We start from the raw sequence: 17,096 nt of genomic DNA on the forward strand, positions 1-17,096 counted from the left end.
AAACAACATCTCAGCCTTGGCCATATTGATCAACATAACTGGTCTACTCTGGCCTCCAATCGGGAGGTCTGCAGACACACCATCTATAACTCTGCTGATGCCTTTGAGAACGCACGCAGGATCACTCTTGAGGAGAAAAGACAACGCAGAAAGAATCGTGTCTTGCAGAATTTATCACCTAAGGAGTCTTTCTGCTGTGCCTTTTGCAACCGGACGCGTCTCTCTCGTATTGGCCTTTTTAGCCACCAACGCTCTTGTAACAAACGTGAGTAGAGCCCTTCCCAAATCTTCGTTCGCGAAGCCCGGCCATGATCCACAGATAAAGCTTCTCCCCGAGTGTCTAATCTTTACACAGCACTGAGTTTTATACACCATTTTGTCACTCACTTATCTAATACCTTCTGCAATGAGATTTAGCTTTTGATTCCAGTTGAGTCTATTGTTTACTCAGTGCAATCTATTAACATAACTATTTACTCCCTTTTTAACAGTTTTATTAATGAGGTGTTTTTAATATGCAACCTCTATCAAGTTTTCAGAGGTCATATCTTTTCATTTTACTGCTCAGGTTAAGTAAAAGCAGGAGCCCACCATAACCACCGATGTACAGAATGACCCTACAAGATCTCAAAGCAATTGCACTCCTCCCTTCTCCTCTATCTTGCCAGCAAATCTGTAAAACATTCAGAAACGGCAGCTGAAATGAAGCTCACATTTATACTGCATTTCTTGCAACTCTGCCAACCTCCTTCTACCACCCCAAAGAGCAGGTTTTTACACGTCTGGATTGTCTTGCTGTTGTGAAATGCCCTTTTCGGCCTTGGGAAATCCGGAGGTTACCCCGCCGGGAGAGGGAGCCTGGGGCTGTGCCAGGGCTCCTGAGCTCTGTTCCCGTCTCCTCCTCCTCGCCCGGCTCATTCCTGCCATTTTCCACCCTGTTCTGCTGGCAGACCCGTAGTTCTGTGTTCATAGCACAAGGGACAAAAGCAGGCTTTGCTCCCGTTTCCACGTGTGTAATGTTATTTACGAGCGGACCCACGTCCTCAGCTCCGCGTGACGGGAGCCCGCTTCTACAGCGACTCATTTAATTTATGTACACTAACAACGAGGATTCTGCATGGACTGACCACCACTCCCACCTCGATGATAAATTCACATCTTATTAATGCACGGCTAATGCTGGCGAGTTACTGTGAGAGCTAATATGAAACGGAGTACTGAGAGAGACGCAGATGCTCACGGTGCCAGACCACGTTGGGGGACATAATTTCCAATCTTTCCCGTGTTTTATTAGGAATGGATGACAACGCTGGGCTGCGCAAGGGGCGAGAGAAAGGGGGTTCCTCGGGGTCTCCTGTGAGGGGTCCCCGGCCGCGGGGAGGGAGGAGGGCGCTGCGTCGTCATGGCAGCGGGATGCGGGGGAGGATGGAGTGCGGGGCGGATGTTGCGCTCCCGTAATCCTCACCGCCCACTTGGGGCGTCCCTCCGCCCGGGCCCCGAGCGGCGCCGCCCCGGTACCTGCTGCAGGCGGAGGAGCGCGGCCAGCGCGGGCGGCAGGTGCAGGAAGCAGTCGCGGGTCCCGCTCAGCACGACGGTGGCGGAGGCGGCGGCTCCGCCGGGGTCGCCACAGCCCCACATGGCCGCGGCCCCTCGGCCCTGCGCGCCCGCTGTGCCCGGGCACGGACCCGCCCATCGGGGCGGGGTCCCCCGCCACCCCTGGGCAGTGGTACGGCCCACCGCCGGCCAATGAGGGCGCGGCATATGCCGCTGCCCGCCTCTGATTGGCTCCTCCTCTCCTCCCTGAGGACGCCGGCGTTGTCGGTCCCGGCGGCAGCCGATCAGGGCGCGGGGCGCAGGGGCTGATGGGAAGATGGCGGCGGGTGGCCCAGGCCCGGGCGCTCCCTGTCAGCATCACGCGCAGCTGGGCGCGTGCGAGTCGCGCGCCAAGTACCGCGAGGGGCGGCGTCCGCGCGCCGTGAAGGTTTGGGGGGGGGAGGGTCGGGGTCGCTGTGGGTGAGGGGGAGGCACGGGCGGGTCGGGCTCCGGTCCCGCGGCTCCCGGGAACGGGACGGGAAGGAGAGGGGAAGGGAGGCCGTGGGCCTCGCCTCCTGCACCGCAGGAGCTTCTCGTTACCGCAGCAGAACTGCCGAGTTTGGGGTTTGCGTGTGCGGTCAGTGTACAGCGAGCTGTAGCGGCACCTTATGGGACTGGTGTGAGAAAGGACCATAGAATCGCTAAGGTTGGACAAGACATTTAAAATCGTCGGGTCCGGTGCCCACCTGGCTCCAGCTTCCTCTCGGGGAGTTGTAGAGAGCAATAAAGTTAACCCTGAGCCTCCTTTTCTGCAGGCTAAACACCCCTGGCTCCCTCAGCTGCTCCTAACAGGACCTGTGCTCCCTTCTTACCCCGCTCTCAGGACTCACTGCAGCACCTCAATGTCTTTCTTGGAGTGAGGGGCCCTGAATGAAAACGGGGTTTGAGGTGCGGCCTCATCAGTGCCAAAACAATGGTTACTCCCTGCACATACACATAAGGCACGTCTTTTTCTCAAACACGGCCCTCCTGAAAACTTTCAAACCTTCTATGTTTCATGAAGTCTCAGAGCTGTTCCTTTACTCTTCCAAGAGTATACCATGGGCCGGGGACAGAAAGCCTAGTGTATCCACACAGGGACAAAGGCCACCATAGGCCAGCCATCTCTGGGCACCAGGCGATACACACAGAAGAAACAGTATGGATGTCCCAGGTGTGAAAAAAACCTTACTCGAATCTCCTCTCCCTAGACATGAGATCAATCATATTTCAATCCCTTTGTTCCCAGAATGCAGGCAGGGAATATGCTGCTGTCACAAGAACAATTTAGGTGGCTTGTCTGTGGAGACTGTTTTTTATGGTGGTAGTTTGAGAGCTGATTTCCCAAGCGATTCCTGTTGTTGTCCAGAATTTGCCCTTTTTTTTGTTTTGTTTTTAATGTGTAACTTATGCTGTCTAAATATTTGGTTTTTTCTTTTTTTTTTAACAAACTTGGAATGAATTTCCTTTGATCTCAGGGTTTAACTCGCTGTTGTATGTAGTGAGCTGTCACAAAGCTTTCCTTAGAGTCTGTGCTGCTGGACAGTTCACAAAGCAGAAGGAAGTGGTTGATTTAGTTTTTAACCTGCTGGGAAAAGACCTTGTTTCCCTAGGCATCCAGATTTTATCTGTGTGTTATAAAATGGTACGCTGTTGGATCATCGTAGCAAGGAGACAGTTCTGCACACACACCATCTGCCCCAGAGAATTGCGATACTTGGTTTTTTTTCCTTTGTGAGGAGAAACCCAGTTTTCCTCACTTGGATGATCGCTCTGCCTGTGAACAAGACAGGTTTTTTAATGGTTTTTTTTCTGTATTTTGACAGTGTCTCTAACAAACCAGTTACTAGTCAGTCTTGCATGGAAGCTGGCCAGAGGCGAGAGGTTTTGCTCAGCAAATGGCAGTATTCTGACCTCGTGCAGAAAAGTCAGCTCTCATTTGTGTTTTGCTTTGAGTGAGAAGCTTGGGTTCAGTTCCTGCTCAGTGATGAGGAGGTCCCAGATAACCATGCACTTACTGCCCTACCAGAGTCCAGAGTCAAAATAGAGTACACAGGGATTTTCCTGAGAGGACTTGGGGGAAAAACAGAAAACATGGAAAAAATCCCTGCCTTTTGCAATACAGCAAGAATGTGAACGTCTTTGAATACTCTTTGGTTTTGTTTTTTTTTCAGGTTTACACTATCAACTTGGAATCTCGCTATTTACTGATACAAGGAGTTCCTGCATTAGGTGTTATGAAGGAATTAGTTGAACAATTTGCATTATATGGTGCCATTGAGGAGTATCATGCTCTAGATGAATATCCAGCAGAGCAATTTACTGAAGTGTATCTTTTAAAATTCCAAAAACTGCACTGTGCAAGGTATTGGACAGGGCAATATCTGCCTCTTGTTGTGTTACTCTTTTATACCTTCTGTAGTTACAATGTGTTAAAATTCTAGAGAGTTTAAGTAAAATCCTCAGTTTTGCCAATACAATTTAATTCCTTTCAGGGTGGCCAAGAAAAAAATGGATGAACGAAGTTTCTTTGGTAGTTTGCTGCATGTGTGCTATGCTCCAGAATTTGAAACAGTCCAAGAAACTAGAGAGAAGTTGCAGGATAGAAGAAAGTATATAGCAAAAGCAACAAATCAAGGAGGTTTGTGCTTACATTTCCTATAGAATCTTAACATCTTTCTTCAGGGGTGGGTGGGGTTTTGGTTAAAGAGCCTGTTAAACAAAATACTTTTTATCTAGCTGTTAAAGATGTATTTTAAGCATGTTTACAGTATAATGGAGACATCTCTCAGTATTTAGAGAACTGTATCCTTTTCAAAGCAACTTTTCAGTTTCAGTTAAGACTGAAATACAGAAATGCTTAAGCTTTAATAATGAAGTATTTCCTTCACTTTTTGTTTTTTTTTTTCAAAATGTTATCAGAAATTTCAAGCACTAGTAGGAAATCTAGGATGATATTTTCACCCTTGTTCCAGCTTATTCAGGCCTGCCCAAAGGGACAGCTTTGGAAGGAAGGTTCTTCAACAAAAGAAGAACTTTCAACAAAAAATTTCTCCAGCCTGCATCTTGGCACTGGGGCAGTTAGGAATGGACTGGGTTTACAAAGGCTCCTGTACTGCAGAGTTCCCAGGCAGCACTGAAGGTTGGACAAGATGAGGAATAAGCAAATTGCTGAGTACAAGCTTCTCCTTTCTTGTGCTCGTGTACTTGGGTATCACTATTCATTGTGTGAGGGTATTTAAAGGGAGTAAAATCAGTGATTTTTAACATCAAAACACCTGGTTGTTTTCAATTTTGCTAGACAGCCTGTCCTTGAAATCATAACTGGAGGTAAAAATCACCAATTTGCTGTTAGGAATATTTTCCTTCTGTTCTCAAAACTGTGGAAATACTTCTGCTCAGGCATTCCTCGTAAACCAGCAGAGGAACTAGGCTGGAAAACTAGTTTGAACGGTACCACTTAAAAATCACAGAAAGGTGCCTGGGAATGGAATATCACTGTATTACTTCTGCAGTTGTATTAAATATTTCTTCTTATTTTTTAGAACTAATAATGACATGAAATAGTGAAGCTGGTTTTTTTGTTTGTTTTAAAGATTGCTTTGTGTTAAAGAAAGTTGAGGGCCCGAAGAAGACAGAGACCTCTGAGCATGACTGCCCATGGAGTACATCGGGATCGTATGCAGCCAGTAACTGGAATCCATCCTGCTTTACAAGTTCTCATGGGATATCCCACAACACAGGGCATCCATCTGGGAATCATAATCAGAGCTTGTTAACATCCCCACACTATGATAACAATTGTGCTGAAGCTTCTGGGTACTTTGGCCAAAACACATCCCTAACTCCCAGCGTACATCTAGGAGGACGTACTCCACCAGCTTCCTTAATGCAGCAAAGAATGGTTCCAACTTATAGTGGAATTGACAGGTTTATGCCTCGTACAACTCACTTGCAAGAACGTAAGAGGAAGAGAGAAGAAGGTAACAGGTTTTCCCTCCTTGGAACAAATGCGGACAATACTGAAGTCATTATTGGTCCACAACTGCCACAAATACCTAAAGTGGATATGGATGATGAGTCATTGAATACTTCAGCTACATTAATTAGAAATAAACTGAAAGAGGTATGGGTTCTTAAAGTTCTGATAGTTTCAAACATATGTGCTTGTTACTCATAAAAACAGCAACCCTCAGGTAACTTAATTCCACATTCACTCAGTATTACCAGTTTCTTTGCCAGTTAAAGCTAGCATTCTTGCTCTTTAATGCTTCCATACTCTAGAGTATTGCAGACAATTCTACTCCATACCTCTTACACTACTCTTAAGAAAGTATAAATGTCTGTGCACAGTCCTGAATGATTTTCAGTAAACCACTTTTTTTTTTCCCCAACGTGTGGGGGCATGGTAACTGTGCAGGTAGTCCTGCTGACTCCAGTGTGGTGCTTTTATCTGGTTTCTGATTGAAAGGGAGTGAAAAATAATGGGAGTCGCAGTTTAATGTAATTTTGCCTCAGCAAAAAAAGCCATTAAAAGCTGTACAGAAGCATTTATTCTATGCTGAGAAACATGAGTTAATCTATATAAACATTTACGGAGGGTATTAGTCAATTAGCAGGTCAAACACTCCTGATAAAACTTTCCATTTACATTAAGATATGAAAAAGCTCCCTTGACTATGACTAGCTAGACTGATTTGAAAGGGCTTATATCTCCAGTCACATTTGTAAATAAGCACCACTTATATTAAATACATTTCTAAAATATGTGTCAAAATGCACATTTTTGCTTTCCCTTCCTTTCCTGAAATACCCGAGTTTAAAAAGCACACTCAACCTTACTGTGAAAACACCTCTGGTAGGAAGAAGGTGCTCTATCACTAATGCTCTATCACTGAGTATCTGAAATCAGTTTCTCTGGTTAATACAAAAATGGTACTGCTGACTCTTCTAAGTTTAACCTCTATTGTGTTAATTCTGCCTTTGGTGTTATTTTTTTCCTCTATGCAGCAGGAAAATTCAATTCAAGCATGATTATAGTAATACATCCCTCCCAGTACTCAAATATTGGAGATGTGGCCTTACTCTAAAATAAGGATAAAAAGGTAGTGGTTACAGGTTACTAATTTTTTTTTCCCTATTTAGGTAGCAGATTCTGTTTCTGTGGAAAAGCCAGAGAGTAGATCAGCCAAACCAGTTGTAAAGCAGAGAAGAAGAATATAGACACTGCTGGCAGGATCTTCCAACAGTCCTTTTATAAAGGATATAGTTTAAAATATTTATTTTTTATGTAAAAAGTAAAAATTTTTTTACACTGTATTTCCAAGGGATTTTGTTAAAAATTGTATCAATTTGTTTCTTGGAATGGACAAACCACTATAATATATTATTGTTGCAATGTTGTCTTGTGTACCTTATACTTTAACATGTTTCCTAACATTGAAGAACTTTATTTAGGTAGAGTCATGGAAGTAAATTCTTTTTATGCTGTAAATTTTACAGTAAAGGAATACTGAAACAGTAGTTTCAAGTTGCTCCTATTTTTACTGTATCATGAAGAATGGTGAAGAAAAACACCCTTCACAACAGTATTCAACAATGGAGTTACAGTTTACGAGTGTCCGGGAAAACTCTCTCTTCAAATGCAATCCTGCTCTGTTTAAAAAAAAAAAAAGAAAAAAAGAAAAGTAAATTTTCAATTAACTAAAGGATTTATATTTATTGAGAAAATGTACTGGACTGAAATGTGTATGCAAGGAATAGGATACCTCTTGCTTTTTAGCTTAGAAAAAGTAAATCCATAGCACTAATGGTGTCACTGCTGGGAGACCAGTCAGAACATTTAAAGTTATAGTTGAAGGGGAAATTTGAATTTTAACTGCTCAGCAGCAGGAATGTGTGACCAAGGAATGACCTAGCATGGAGGGCAAGAAGACCCAGCTGCAGAATGAGGTAAATGGGCTGGAAGTAGGAATGCTAGAGACTGGGATGACAGTGTAAAGGAGTGAAATTTCCCTTGGTGATGAGATTTAATATCTGCAGCATTGTGTTGCAACAACCCTGGAGTGGGAGTGCTCAGGGGTCACCTTTGGGCAGTAGAACTGGCACTGGGGAGATGAATCCAACACCAGGCTAAGGTGCCCCATTCTGACATTCACAGGATTGGTGCTGGTGCAAGTGTACGTAAGGAACTGGCTCGTGCCACATCTTTGCAGGCTCCTTGCAGAACCACTTACAGTGGCAGGACTCTGTCAAATACACTATTCATTACACAAATGAGTGTTTAATTTGGGGTAGAATTAAAATTACAATAGCCCCAGTGGGAAATCTAGTAAATTATGGGTTTTCTTCATGTAAAGCTCATAGCTGAAATTTATTTTAGGGCTTGAAAGGACATATAAATATTGTTCTCTTTTAAAAGTGAAACTAAAGACCTAGGGGAAAAGCAGCAGTTGGGTAGGATAAAGAACAGAAGGCACAAATACTGTAAGCAAGAAACAAACCAAGTTTTCCACCTCTTGCCATGATTAGCCTGAATTGTGGGCCTGGTTTATCACCAACACTGACAAAAGAAGTAATTTTTCCATGCTGATTAATGACAGTGATTTTGTTCAGAAACTTTAAAACCTTTTCACTGGTGTTAAAAAACAGAGTACTTACTTTGGTTTTCCCAAACCCTTTAAAGTCTTTTGATAGCCTGCCAGGAGAAATCTGGCATTTTGGGAACAGCTGTTTTGCACCTGACATGATGTAATGTAGCTTGCCATTGTGGCTATAGGACTCTTTCTTCCTGTCCTCCAGCCTACAGGTGGGTGAGCTGGCAGGAAGTACAGGTTTCCAGCAAAGGAAAACTTGCCATGTTCTCAGCAGTCTTATACAACTCTTCTGTTTCTAGGAATCACTGTGCATATTTCAAATTTTATTTTGCTGTCTCTATGAAGCTACAATTTTTAGTATTTAAAAGTCACACACAGCTCAAATAGAATTACAATTACTGGATTAGGAAAAAAATAGAGCAGAAACTCCCTCCAAAGTAGAATTTAACATTAAGGAAATAAGCATGGTCTAAATTACCATCTTCAAAAAAAAAAATTGAATTAGACATATTACTGATAAACAAAGCCTGGTTAGATGAAATTACAAAGCAGCAGTGCCACACTCTCAAAGGAAGAACTCTCAAGGTGGGTGTTTGGTTTTTTTTCCAGAAAGTTACCAGCCTCTCCCAAAAGACACTGTGAGGTGACAGTTAATGCCATAATACACGTCTTCTTACCAACAGAACAGAAAGTATTGCACCTTTTTTTAAACTCATACCTTTATGTCTGGCAAACATGGTCCAAAGGCTTCTAAGAGAAGATTTTCATCTTTGACTGCTTGTTCAAAGTCCGCAAAAGAAAGCTTGCCATCATGATCATAGTCCTACAAAAGGAAGGGAACACTTCAGCCAAGGGTTATTACTTGTAGTAATTGTATTTTTGTTTAACAGACGTTTTATTGACATGGATTCTATTTTTAGTTTGACTGTACAGAAAATCGTTTTTTGTGGTCATCAGTCTCTGCTCAGACAATCTTTGTGTCACTTGCCTCTACCTAAAGCAAAAGGGGTGGGTTTGAAAAATAGAGAAGACGGAGTTAAATAAAAGGAGTTGGGATTCAAAACCTGGTTTTAAGTGAAATTTTTTGACCACCACCATAGAAGGGGAGAGTATATATCTTGATTTGATTAAAATATTGAAAGACAGTCCCTAGCTAATCTGGATATCCTAGATTAAGCGCGGTAAGACAAGCTTCACATTAATAACCTTGAGTGTACTATTATAATAGAATATATAAATTGCATAAAGACATTTCATGAGCAATTGATAAAACACAGATGTACTTAATAATAAAGCTAATGCAGATGCCTAACGCATAAATGGAGCTTACACTTTTGAGTTTTCCACTTCTGACGGGGCTTTTGTTTTGACTGGGTATGCACAGGTGGGTATGCACACGTTCACACACTAGTTTATACATAAAGTTTATAGTACCTTCACATAGTATAAACTAAGTTTCATGTGAGGATTCTGGACTGGAGCTCACTAGATCTGGATTGTATTTCTGGCTTTCCTTAGGAAATTTTCAGAATCCCACTGTAAATCACACAGCATATTTTGTTACCTCACAGGAAGGTTCTAAGCTTCGGTTAATGAATGTTTGAAAGACACTCAGATACCACAGTGAGTAAGTACTTGCCATTTTCTTCAGTACTATCTCTATCAAGTCCTTAATTGCCTCATCAGGGTCCTCATCTGCTGGTTGTTTGATAAGGGTGTCCTTCAGCATTTGAAACATTTCCTCTCTTGAAATGTATCCATCACCATTCAGGTCATAAACCGCAAAACAGTCTTTTGAATACAAATAAATTTCAAGTTGATTACAAACTACAATCACATACCATTAAAGCTATCTGTTACCTATAGAGAGAAAATGTGAATTGTACCTTGTACAGCAAATCTATTGAGCTAAATTTATTATATATTTATATATGTAATAGTATCACATTTTGATATTAGTCAATTAGTACCTATTTTCCCTTTATAGTTAAAGATTATTTATTTCTGCTCAAATAAATATTATTCAGTTCACAGAAACCATACTTACTTACAGATCTTATCTTCTCTTAAATTGTCAATTTAAAATATAAATAAAGTTCTGGTTTAGAAGCCAAATTTCCCATAGTGGGGACCTGCTATCTCTACCAAAAGGACTTTGCACCTACAAAACACATCCTCATTTTTTCAGATGATGGGTTAGAAAAGTAAAGGAAAAATAAGAATGAACTGTACTGACTGCAAAGAGAAAATACCTTAAACAAAAGTATTTTGGGTATCTGCATAATTCCTCTTCTAATTGTTTCTACCTTCCTGGAATCAGAAATCTATGATCATAATAAACTTTACCAGCCTTCATAAAACTTAATTAAACAAACAAACAAAAGTCTTAAGTTCGGAACACATTAGGTTTGTTTTTTTTTTTCTGACTAAGACTTTGTCTACAGTGAAAAACACTCCTGGCATACACTTGTGACAGACAACACTGTGTATCACTACACACTACTAAATTCTAAAGTGCTTACAGCAGGGCTGTGTATTTTACTGCTTGTAGTGGTACTGACACATATTCATTGTCCTGGGCACACATTCTAGTGCTATGGCATCCCAGGCCACTTTCCAGATGAATTTACATAGTTTGTTAGGGATGGCTGATGCTGCAAGCTGGGAACTACGGTTGCATATATAGTTCATGTTGTCATGAAAACAACATGCTGTCATTCTCCTTTTCCTTATTACCTTTCCCCCCCCCATGTGCCCTATTTCTTTTTCTCTGCTTCTTAAAATTTTAGGGTTCTTGCTACTTTTTCTCCTCCACCTTTCTCTGTCACATTGTGGAGGTTCTCACGACCATAGTCTTACAGACTCAGTTTTTCCACCTATGCTTCCAAGCTGAAGAACTGCTGGAGTTAATGCATTTGCTGCTGTGTCCCCACTGTGCCAGTAAATGAATGTTGGCACTGGTCTTGGTTGGCTTGAGACTGTGCTATTTAGCCAAAATCACCCTAGAGATACACCTGCTTCTTTCTATTTCTGTGTGTGAATACAAAACCATATATTTTGTCAAAACTGTATACTGTAGAATAAACTTCGGTTCCAATGCAAGTTTTTGTAAGCAACAAAATAAGGTGGCAGCTATAATAGCAGTTTACACAGAAAAAACTCTGTCTCAGAGAAGCAATTTCAGGACTCAGTTTCATTGCATTAAACTATACAGAAGAAAACTCTTCAATTATCAAATACTTTATGAGAGTAACTACGAAATTACAGCAAAAGCGATGTGTTGTCATGAATTCAGTGACTACCAGTAAATATTAGCACACAGATCAATCTTACATTTAATCTTCTCTTCCAATGTCCCCCGAAGTAATATTGCTAAGCCTTCCACCCACTCCACCACAGTGATGCAGCCACTGTTGCTTCTATCAAAAGTGCTGAACACTAGGAAGTGTATTAGATGGATTTTACATTTATATAATAGAGAAACAAACAAAACAAAGGAGGATTTTCTTGAATTTGTTGAAATTATAAACCCGTATTTTTTGTGAAGATGTTTGCCTGTTTTTGCCAAGGTATGATTACCCTTCTTGAATCTAAGATGTAACAAGGAAAGGGATTTTGCCCCTCACTTTATTGATCTTCCACTCTAGAATCCTGCTGGCTAAGACATTTTGTTTGATCTGTTGCCTGACTAAAACAACTGCAGGAAGTATGCTTCCATGCAGATGTGAACCAAATAAACCAATACCCCTTACAATAAGGCATGTTTGCATACAGAACATTTTAATTACTACGTTTTGTCTCAGAAAATCCTGGAGAGCGCAATCCTAGAAACAACATATAAATATGTTAAATATACAAAGAAAAATAACTTCCTGTCATGTACCAAATCTTTTTTCTTCTCCCTTCCCTAAGCAACTTTTGATTTTCACAGAATCACAGAATATGCCAAGCTGGAAGGGACCCACATGGATCATCCTGGCCCTGCACAGGATCATCCCCAAGAGTCACACCATGTGCCCAAGAGTATCATCCAAATGCTTCCTGAACTCTGTCAGGCTTGGTGCTGTGACCACTTCCCTGAGGAGCCTGTTCCAGTGCCCAAGCACCCTCTGGTGCCTGCCCCTCCTCTTCCCCTCGTAAGGAAATTGTAGACAGTGAGGTCTCCCCTCAGTCTCCTCCAAGCTGCAGCTTCACTATTTGTACAGCCTGTAATACAGTACTATAATACTTCAAATCTAAGATACAACTGAAAGCATCTACAATAATTCATATTTTAGAATGTTAATTAGTAAATTGGCTGAAGGAACACCTCTAATTGCAGAGACAAGCATTTTGGAATTGGAAAACGATAGGTTTGCTTTTGCAAACTGAAATTGGCACCTTTGTACATAAGCATTATTTTTAAGAATGTATACATGTAAGCTATCTTCCAAGACACATTTGACTTACTGCATAAAATAGCAACAAGTTTTTATTTTATGGCATGTAAGTACTTCTCCTGCTAGAGAGATGAAGAAAAGTTGAACCAAGGGGTGGCTCTTGGCAGCCCAAGAATGAAAGAATGGCAGATTGATGCCTGTTCTGCATCCTCTACAGATTTCTGATGTAGACACCTCTACATCAGAAATCATTCATGCAACTTTCACAGTAACTGCACTTATGCCCCTCATGTTATGAATCTGTAAAAACATTGTATTTTCAAGGGGTTACTTGGCTCATTACTCTCACATCCCTGTACTCTCTGCCCAGTGCCTTCAGTGCTGTTCACAGTACCTCTATCCCAGAAGTCATCCACTCTAACAGAATGCCTTTCTGGGACCTCCAGAATGCCTTTCTGGGACCTCCAGGCCCGAGCTAGAGCTGTCCACCAGCAACAGTGACCGCGGCTCCAGGTAGAACCACGGGAGAAGAGGCAAGTGACACGATGCTGCCCTCTTCAATGGCTGCGATAGAAACAGCCCCAAGGCAGCACTAACACTGCCTCTGCCTGGTCTCCCTGGAACTAGAGCGTGAGCTACCCTGAACTATGGAAAAACTATTCTGCATAATGAAAGAGAAGATGCCATTTTCCCAACAGCTCCTGAGCATAACTCCTCCTTTGCTGTCCTCGCTGGGATGAGGTGGCATTATTTTGGCTTGGTACACTCATCGGGTCAGCAGCGTGAAACCAACGCCATCCCTTGTTTTCAGAAGTCTCCGCCTCACCTCGGTCCAAGACCACGTCGTCCGTCATGCCAAAGGCGGCGAACAGGGTGTCTCTGAACGCGATGCGGTTGAAGCCGGACACAGCGAACTGGCTGCAGGACCTGGCCAGCAGCGCGTCGAAGAGCTTGATCAGACATTCCACTTCGACTTCGCTAACTGCCCGGCCCAAACACAACAAAACACAGGTTATAAGTTACGCTGGCAGAACACGGGGCAGGCACCAGGGCTTGGGCACCTCCGGCGCTGACCATGACACAGGTGACCCCGACCCCGCCGCCCCGCACACCCTGTTCCTGAGGGGGCGGCAGGAAATGCGGTGCCCCCTTCCCCCCCCCCACCCCGGGCGAGCACAGGGACAACGGGAGGCGGTGGGGCGGCCGTGGCGCGGCTCCTGCAGCCCGGGGGACACTCACAGTGCTTGGTGGATCGGCTCAGCGATTCCGCCAGGAACTGCAGCCTCTTCCTGCTCATGGCGGCGGGAGCCGCTCCTGCCGCCGCCGCCGCTGCCCTGGCAACGCGGGCGGTCAGCGCGGCCTGACGGCGCGACAGGGGCCGGGCGTAACAAACACATACACAGGCGGAACAAAGACCAACTCTTACCACGCATTTAAAAAACAGCAGTCGTAGAAAATAAATAACTGCATTTCAAACTTGTAAAAAATGTTTCTGGAAAGAAGAGCTAAAAATTAAATACTGTATACAATACTGCTTGTTCATCTGCTGGCAGAAGGCAGAAAACTATTAAAACACTTTTATTCTGGCACTGCTCGTTTTGTACTTTGTCTCTCTGCTGAAAGTTGGAACATGGCTGTAGGTGCCACTCGAGACCCACAGCACCATCTCACACTCACGTGTGCACATCGGCAAAGCTGAAGGGCTGAGACCACACTTAACCTTCCCTTCAGGAAAAAGAGGATGCAGAACGAGATGAAACTTATTTGTTAACATATTGCAAAATGAAGCATTTTCCTGTCAGTACTAAAGCAGCTTTGCTGGGAATGGACAAAGCCCATAAGCCCCTTATGCAGCTACATAAGCATGACAGCAGCACTTGAAGCCCACAGCTGGGCAGAACATGTAGTTATACTGAGACAATTAAAATGACATCCAGCTTAGGTATTTGGAAGACTGGGTCTCATTTGCATTTTTATTTCTTTCTGTGGCAGGTGGTTGTGTAAAAGTCAAATAAGGTATCACAGAGGACAGAGCATTTATGCTACGGTTCATTACAAGTTCTTCTACCAAAACAGCAACACCACAATTTAAAAAGAAACCAACCCCAACAAAACTAAACACAAACCCCAAATCAATCCCCTACTGTTCACTGCATCTTGCCTTTATTTTAACCTCACTGACAAAGCAGTGTCTAGAATTGGTAACATCAAGCCCAACACTATAAAATATTTGATAAAAATATTACTACAATTTAGAGGGCCATTGCTGCAATGTTGTAATGCTGCAATGGTTGTATTGCCCCAAGAACTTCCAGTCAATTTCTCCGTACAAAGGCAACATGAAATAATCTTTCTCCCATAGTTTTTAGTTATGGTTTGCAGACTAATAATCAATGTCTTAAAGCTCTTGAAATTCCTGGCAACACAATATTTGAAACATCTGTATGTAATAGAGGTAAGTTCTAAGTTAGCACCTGTGCAATGAAAAAAAGGGGTGGATCAAGAATACAATGTATAGTTGACTGCCTGGGATGGATGGGCAGTTGTTAAAAGCTAACAGAAGGCCCAGCAATCAGTATTTCAATGGAAAATATAGCGAGAATTTCATGTAAACTAAAATCGAATGGTTGCTTGTGTGTTCTTGTGTGCACATTTAATTTTAAAAAGCTTTTTTTCCAATATCTAAAGCAACTAAATTAATCAGCTTTATGACTTAGGTTAACATTCTGTAGCCCTCAAGTACAAAAATATAAATACAAACTGTTTAAACAGTATCTTTAATGAGATTCTGGCAGTAGTTTTTTTATCTAACAAGACACGTCACGTAACAGATCTGCCACTGAACTTGCTTAGAGTAAAATCAGCTTCAATATGAAGCTGTTAAGGTATCAAAACCCTGCTTTTTACATGCTAAATATCTTCAGCAAGTGTGCACTTAAACACAGCAATGAACTTTAACTAAATACATACATGAAACTCTGCATGTGGAACATAATTCATAGAACTGGTTACAACAAATTATTACCTGCATTTTGTTAATTTAAAAATGGTACAAATCATGCAAAACAATTCTAAAGGTAATGCAAACAAAGCTACCGGTGTTTGCAAGAAGTTTTCAATTAAACCAAAATGACATTAAATGAAATATGCATATTTACTAGCAAAGGTCTATCGCTATTTCAAAGAAGCAGAGGTAAAATACTCAGGTTTTGACTGTCAGTTAGACTGCAAAATGTCATTGCTCTTGCTTAATGCAGAAGCACATGCTTGGAAGCTCAAAACTGCTTATTCAGAAAAAGTCTGCTGACAATAGCTCTAGCTTCCCAGGAATCAGAGATGCTGCATGGATTAAAAATAGCGGAGATTTGCAAGAATCAAAGGCAAAGGCACCCTATTCAGTTAGCCAAAATGGTAGCATTCCCTTTCTCATAAGCATGAAGATGGTTAGGGGCCAGATGATACACATTTCTACAAAGGCAGCCTTTTAAATGTTATTAATTTTCCATTAGCAGACACCAGCTTGTTTAACCTGCAGGATGAACTTGGGATTTAATTTATCCTGATTTACAAATAAAGACTATTACTAATGCTTTAAAAGACTACTTTTACTATCTAAAAAGTTTAACTCTTATTTTCCAATATTTTACACCTCAGCTGGCCTACCATCTCACATTGTTTCAAACATCCATCACTGCTTACTGGAATTTTCTAAAAGTTGTACCTCATGTATTAAGCAGCAGGCAATAACAATGGTCTGTCCCAGCACAGCTGCATCTGGCTGGCTATTGAAAGATTAGAAATATTTCTAAAACACAGGAAAACTCATGCAGTTTGGTAAAGTTTGCTGTCATTTCACAGTTTAAGTTTTCTTCAGTCATTACACTTCTGTTGATAGTCTTGGGGTTTTTTAAATATTATTCTGAATCCGAATTTGAACCAGCAATCTTCTTTTTCTTCTTTTTACCATGTTTCTTGTGCTTCTTTCTCTTTTTTGTTTTATCCTAAAAAAAATTAAATGAAAGTTATTGTATAATAAGATTTCCATCTATTACATTCTGCTAAGGCAAAATGAGAGCACAAAAAGGATATCTTTGCAAAGACATTTCAAAAAAGATTTCTACAGAAGCCCATTGAGAAATCACAAAAAGAAAATTTGTATTTCACCCAGCAATTTGCACTATTATGAGAAGTCTTCAATTTATCTCCACCTTGATATGGCTATTTCACATTTCTCATCAGTGTCACCATTATATTTCCTAATCTTTTAAATGATTTTCAGTGCTTTATAGATTATTGAGAAAGTAATATGGAAGTGCTTTGACAAGCTGTGACGTTTTATGTATGTGGGAATAACTCGCATGTTTACAGATTTTGAAGTAAAGCACTTAAATTCACTGTGCAAAATTAACTAGTTCAACTGCACTTGGCTAGAATCTCTAGCACTTGTACTTCGTTTAAAATAAATCAATTATAATCTCAATTGTAAATATAAATACACTCAAATTAACCCTGCTGGATTCAGTCCTGAAGCTAATATGCTGATTCACTG

The 17,096-nt window shown here is 41.7% G+C and overlaps 3 protein-coding genes across 12 annotated transcripts in view; 1 reads left to right on the top strand and 2 right to left on the bottom strand.

Moving 5' to 3' along the window:
- The window catches only part of PEX1 (peroxisomal biogenesis factor 1), a 35,088-nt gene extending 33,312 nt beyond the window's left edge, over positions 1 to 1,776 (bottom strand). For all 8 annotated transcript variants that reach the window (XM_039379954.1, XM_039379940.1, XM_039379930.1 and 5 more), the window contains exon 1: positions 1,519 to 1,776. In XM_039379954.1, coding sequence (XP_039235888.1) covers positions 1,519 to 1,761 — 243 coding nt within the window. In that variant the 5' untranslated portion in view covers positions 1,762 to 1,776. The remainder of the gene's footprint in view (positions 1 to 1,518) is intronic.
- A 73-nt stretch (positions 1,777 to 1,849) lies between these two features.
- Positions 1,850 to 9,231, top strand: RBM48 (RNA binding motif protein 48). 2 transcript variants are annotated; one of them, XM_027749086.2, is made up of 5 exons: positions 1,850 to 1,981; positions 3,747 to 3,937; positions 4,068 to 4,213; positions 5,169 to 5,698; positions 6,718 to 9,231. In XM_027749086.2, the coding sequence occupies exons 1-5, from the start codon at positions 1,871 to 1,873 to the stop codon at positions 6,793 to 6,795; spliced, it is 1,056 nt and encodes a 351-aa protein (XP_027604887.1). In that variant the 5' UTR covers positions 1,850 to 1,870; the 3' UTR covers positions 6,796 to 9,231. The 2 variants fall into 2 exon arrangements, with proteins under 2 accessions (XP_027604887.1, XP_027604885.1); XM_027749084.2 differs by lacking the exon at positions 1,850 to 1,981 and adding an exon at positions 2,384 to 2,746.
- EFCAB1 (EF-hand calcium binding domain 1) lies at positions 7,007 to 13,968 on the bottom strand. 2 transcript variants are annotated; one of them, XM_027749092.2, is made up of 6 exons: positions 13,787 to 13,968; positions 13,374 to 13,529; positions 11,502 to 11,606; positions 9,808 to 9,959; positions 8,887 to 8,991; positions 7,007 to 7,227 (listed from the first exon to the last, which is right to left on the bottom strand). In XM_027749092.2, exons 1-6 carry the CDS (start codon positions 13,842 to 13,844, stop codon positions 7,177 to 7,179), a joined length of 627 nt encoding a protein of 208 aa, XP_027604893.1. In that variant the 5' UTR covers positions 13,845 to 13,968; the 3' UTR covers positions 7,007 to 7,176. The 2 variants fall into 2 exon arrangements, with proteins under 2 accessions (XP_027604893.1, XP_027604892.1); XM_027749091.2 differs by lacking the exon at positions 11,502 to 11,606 and having other exon boundaries at positions 13,787 to 13,920.
- Positions 13,969 to 17,096: the final 3,128 nt, after the last annotated feature.

Source organism: Pipra filicauda, unplaced genomic scaffold, assembly GCF_003945595.2.
Source record: "Pipra filicauda isolate LSUMZ 115617 unplaced genomic scaffold, ASM394559v2 scaffold105_size2325265_pilon, whole genome shotgun sequence".
NCBI classification, from domain to species: Eukaryota; Metazoa; Chordata; class Aves; order Passeriformes; family Pipridae; genus Pipra; species Pipra filicauda.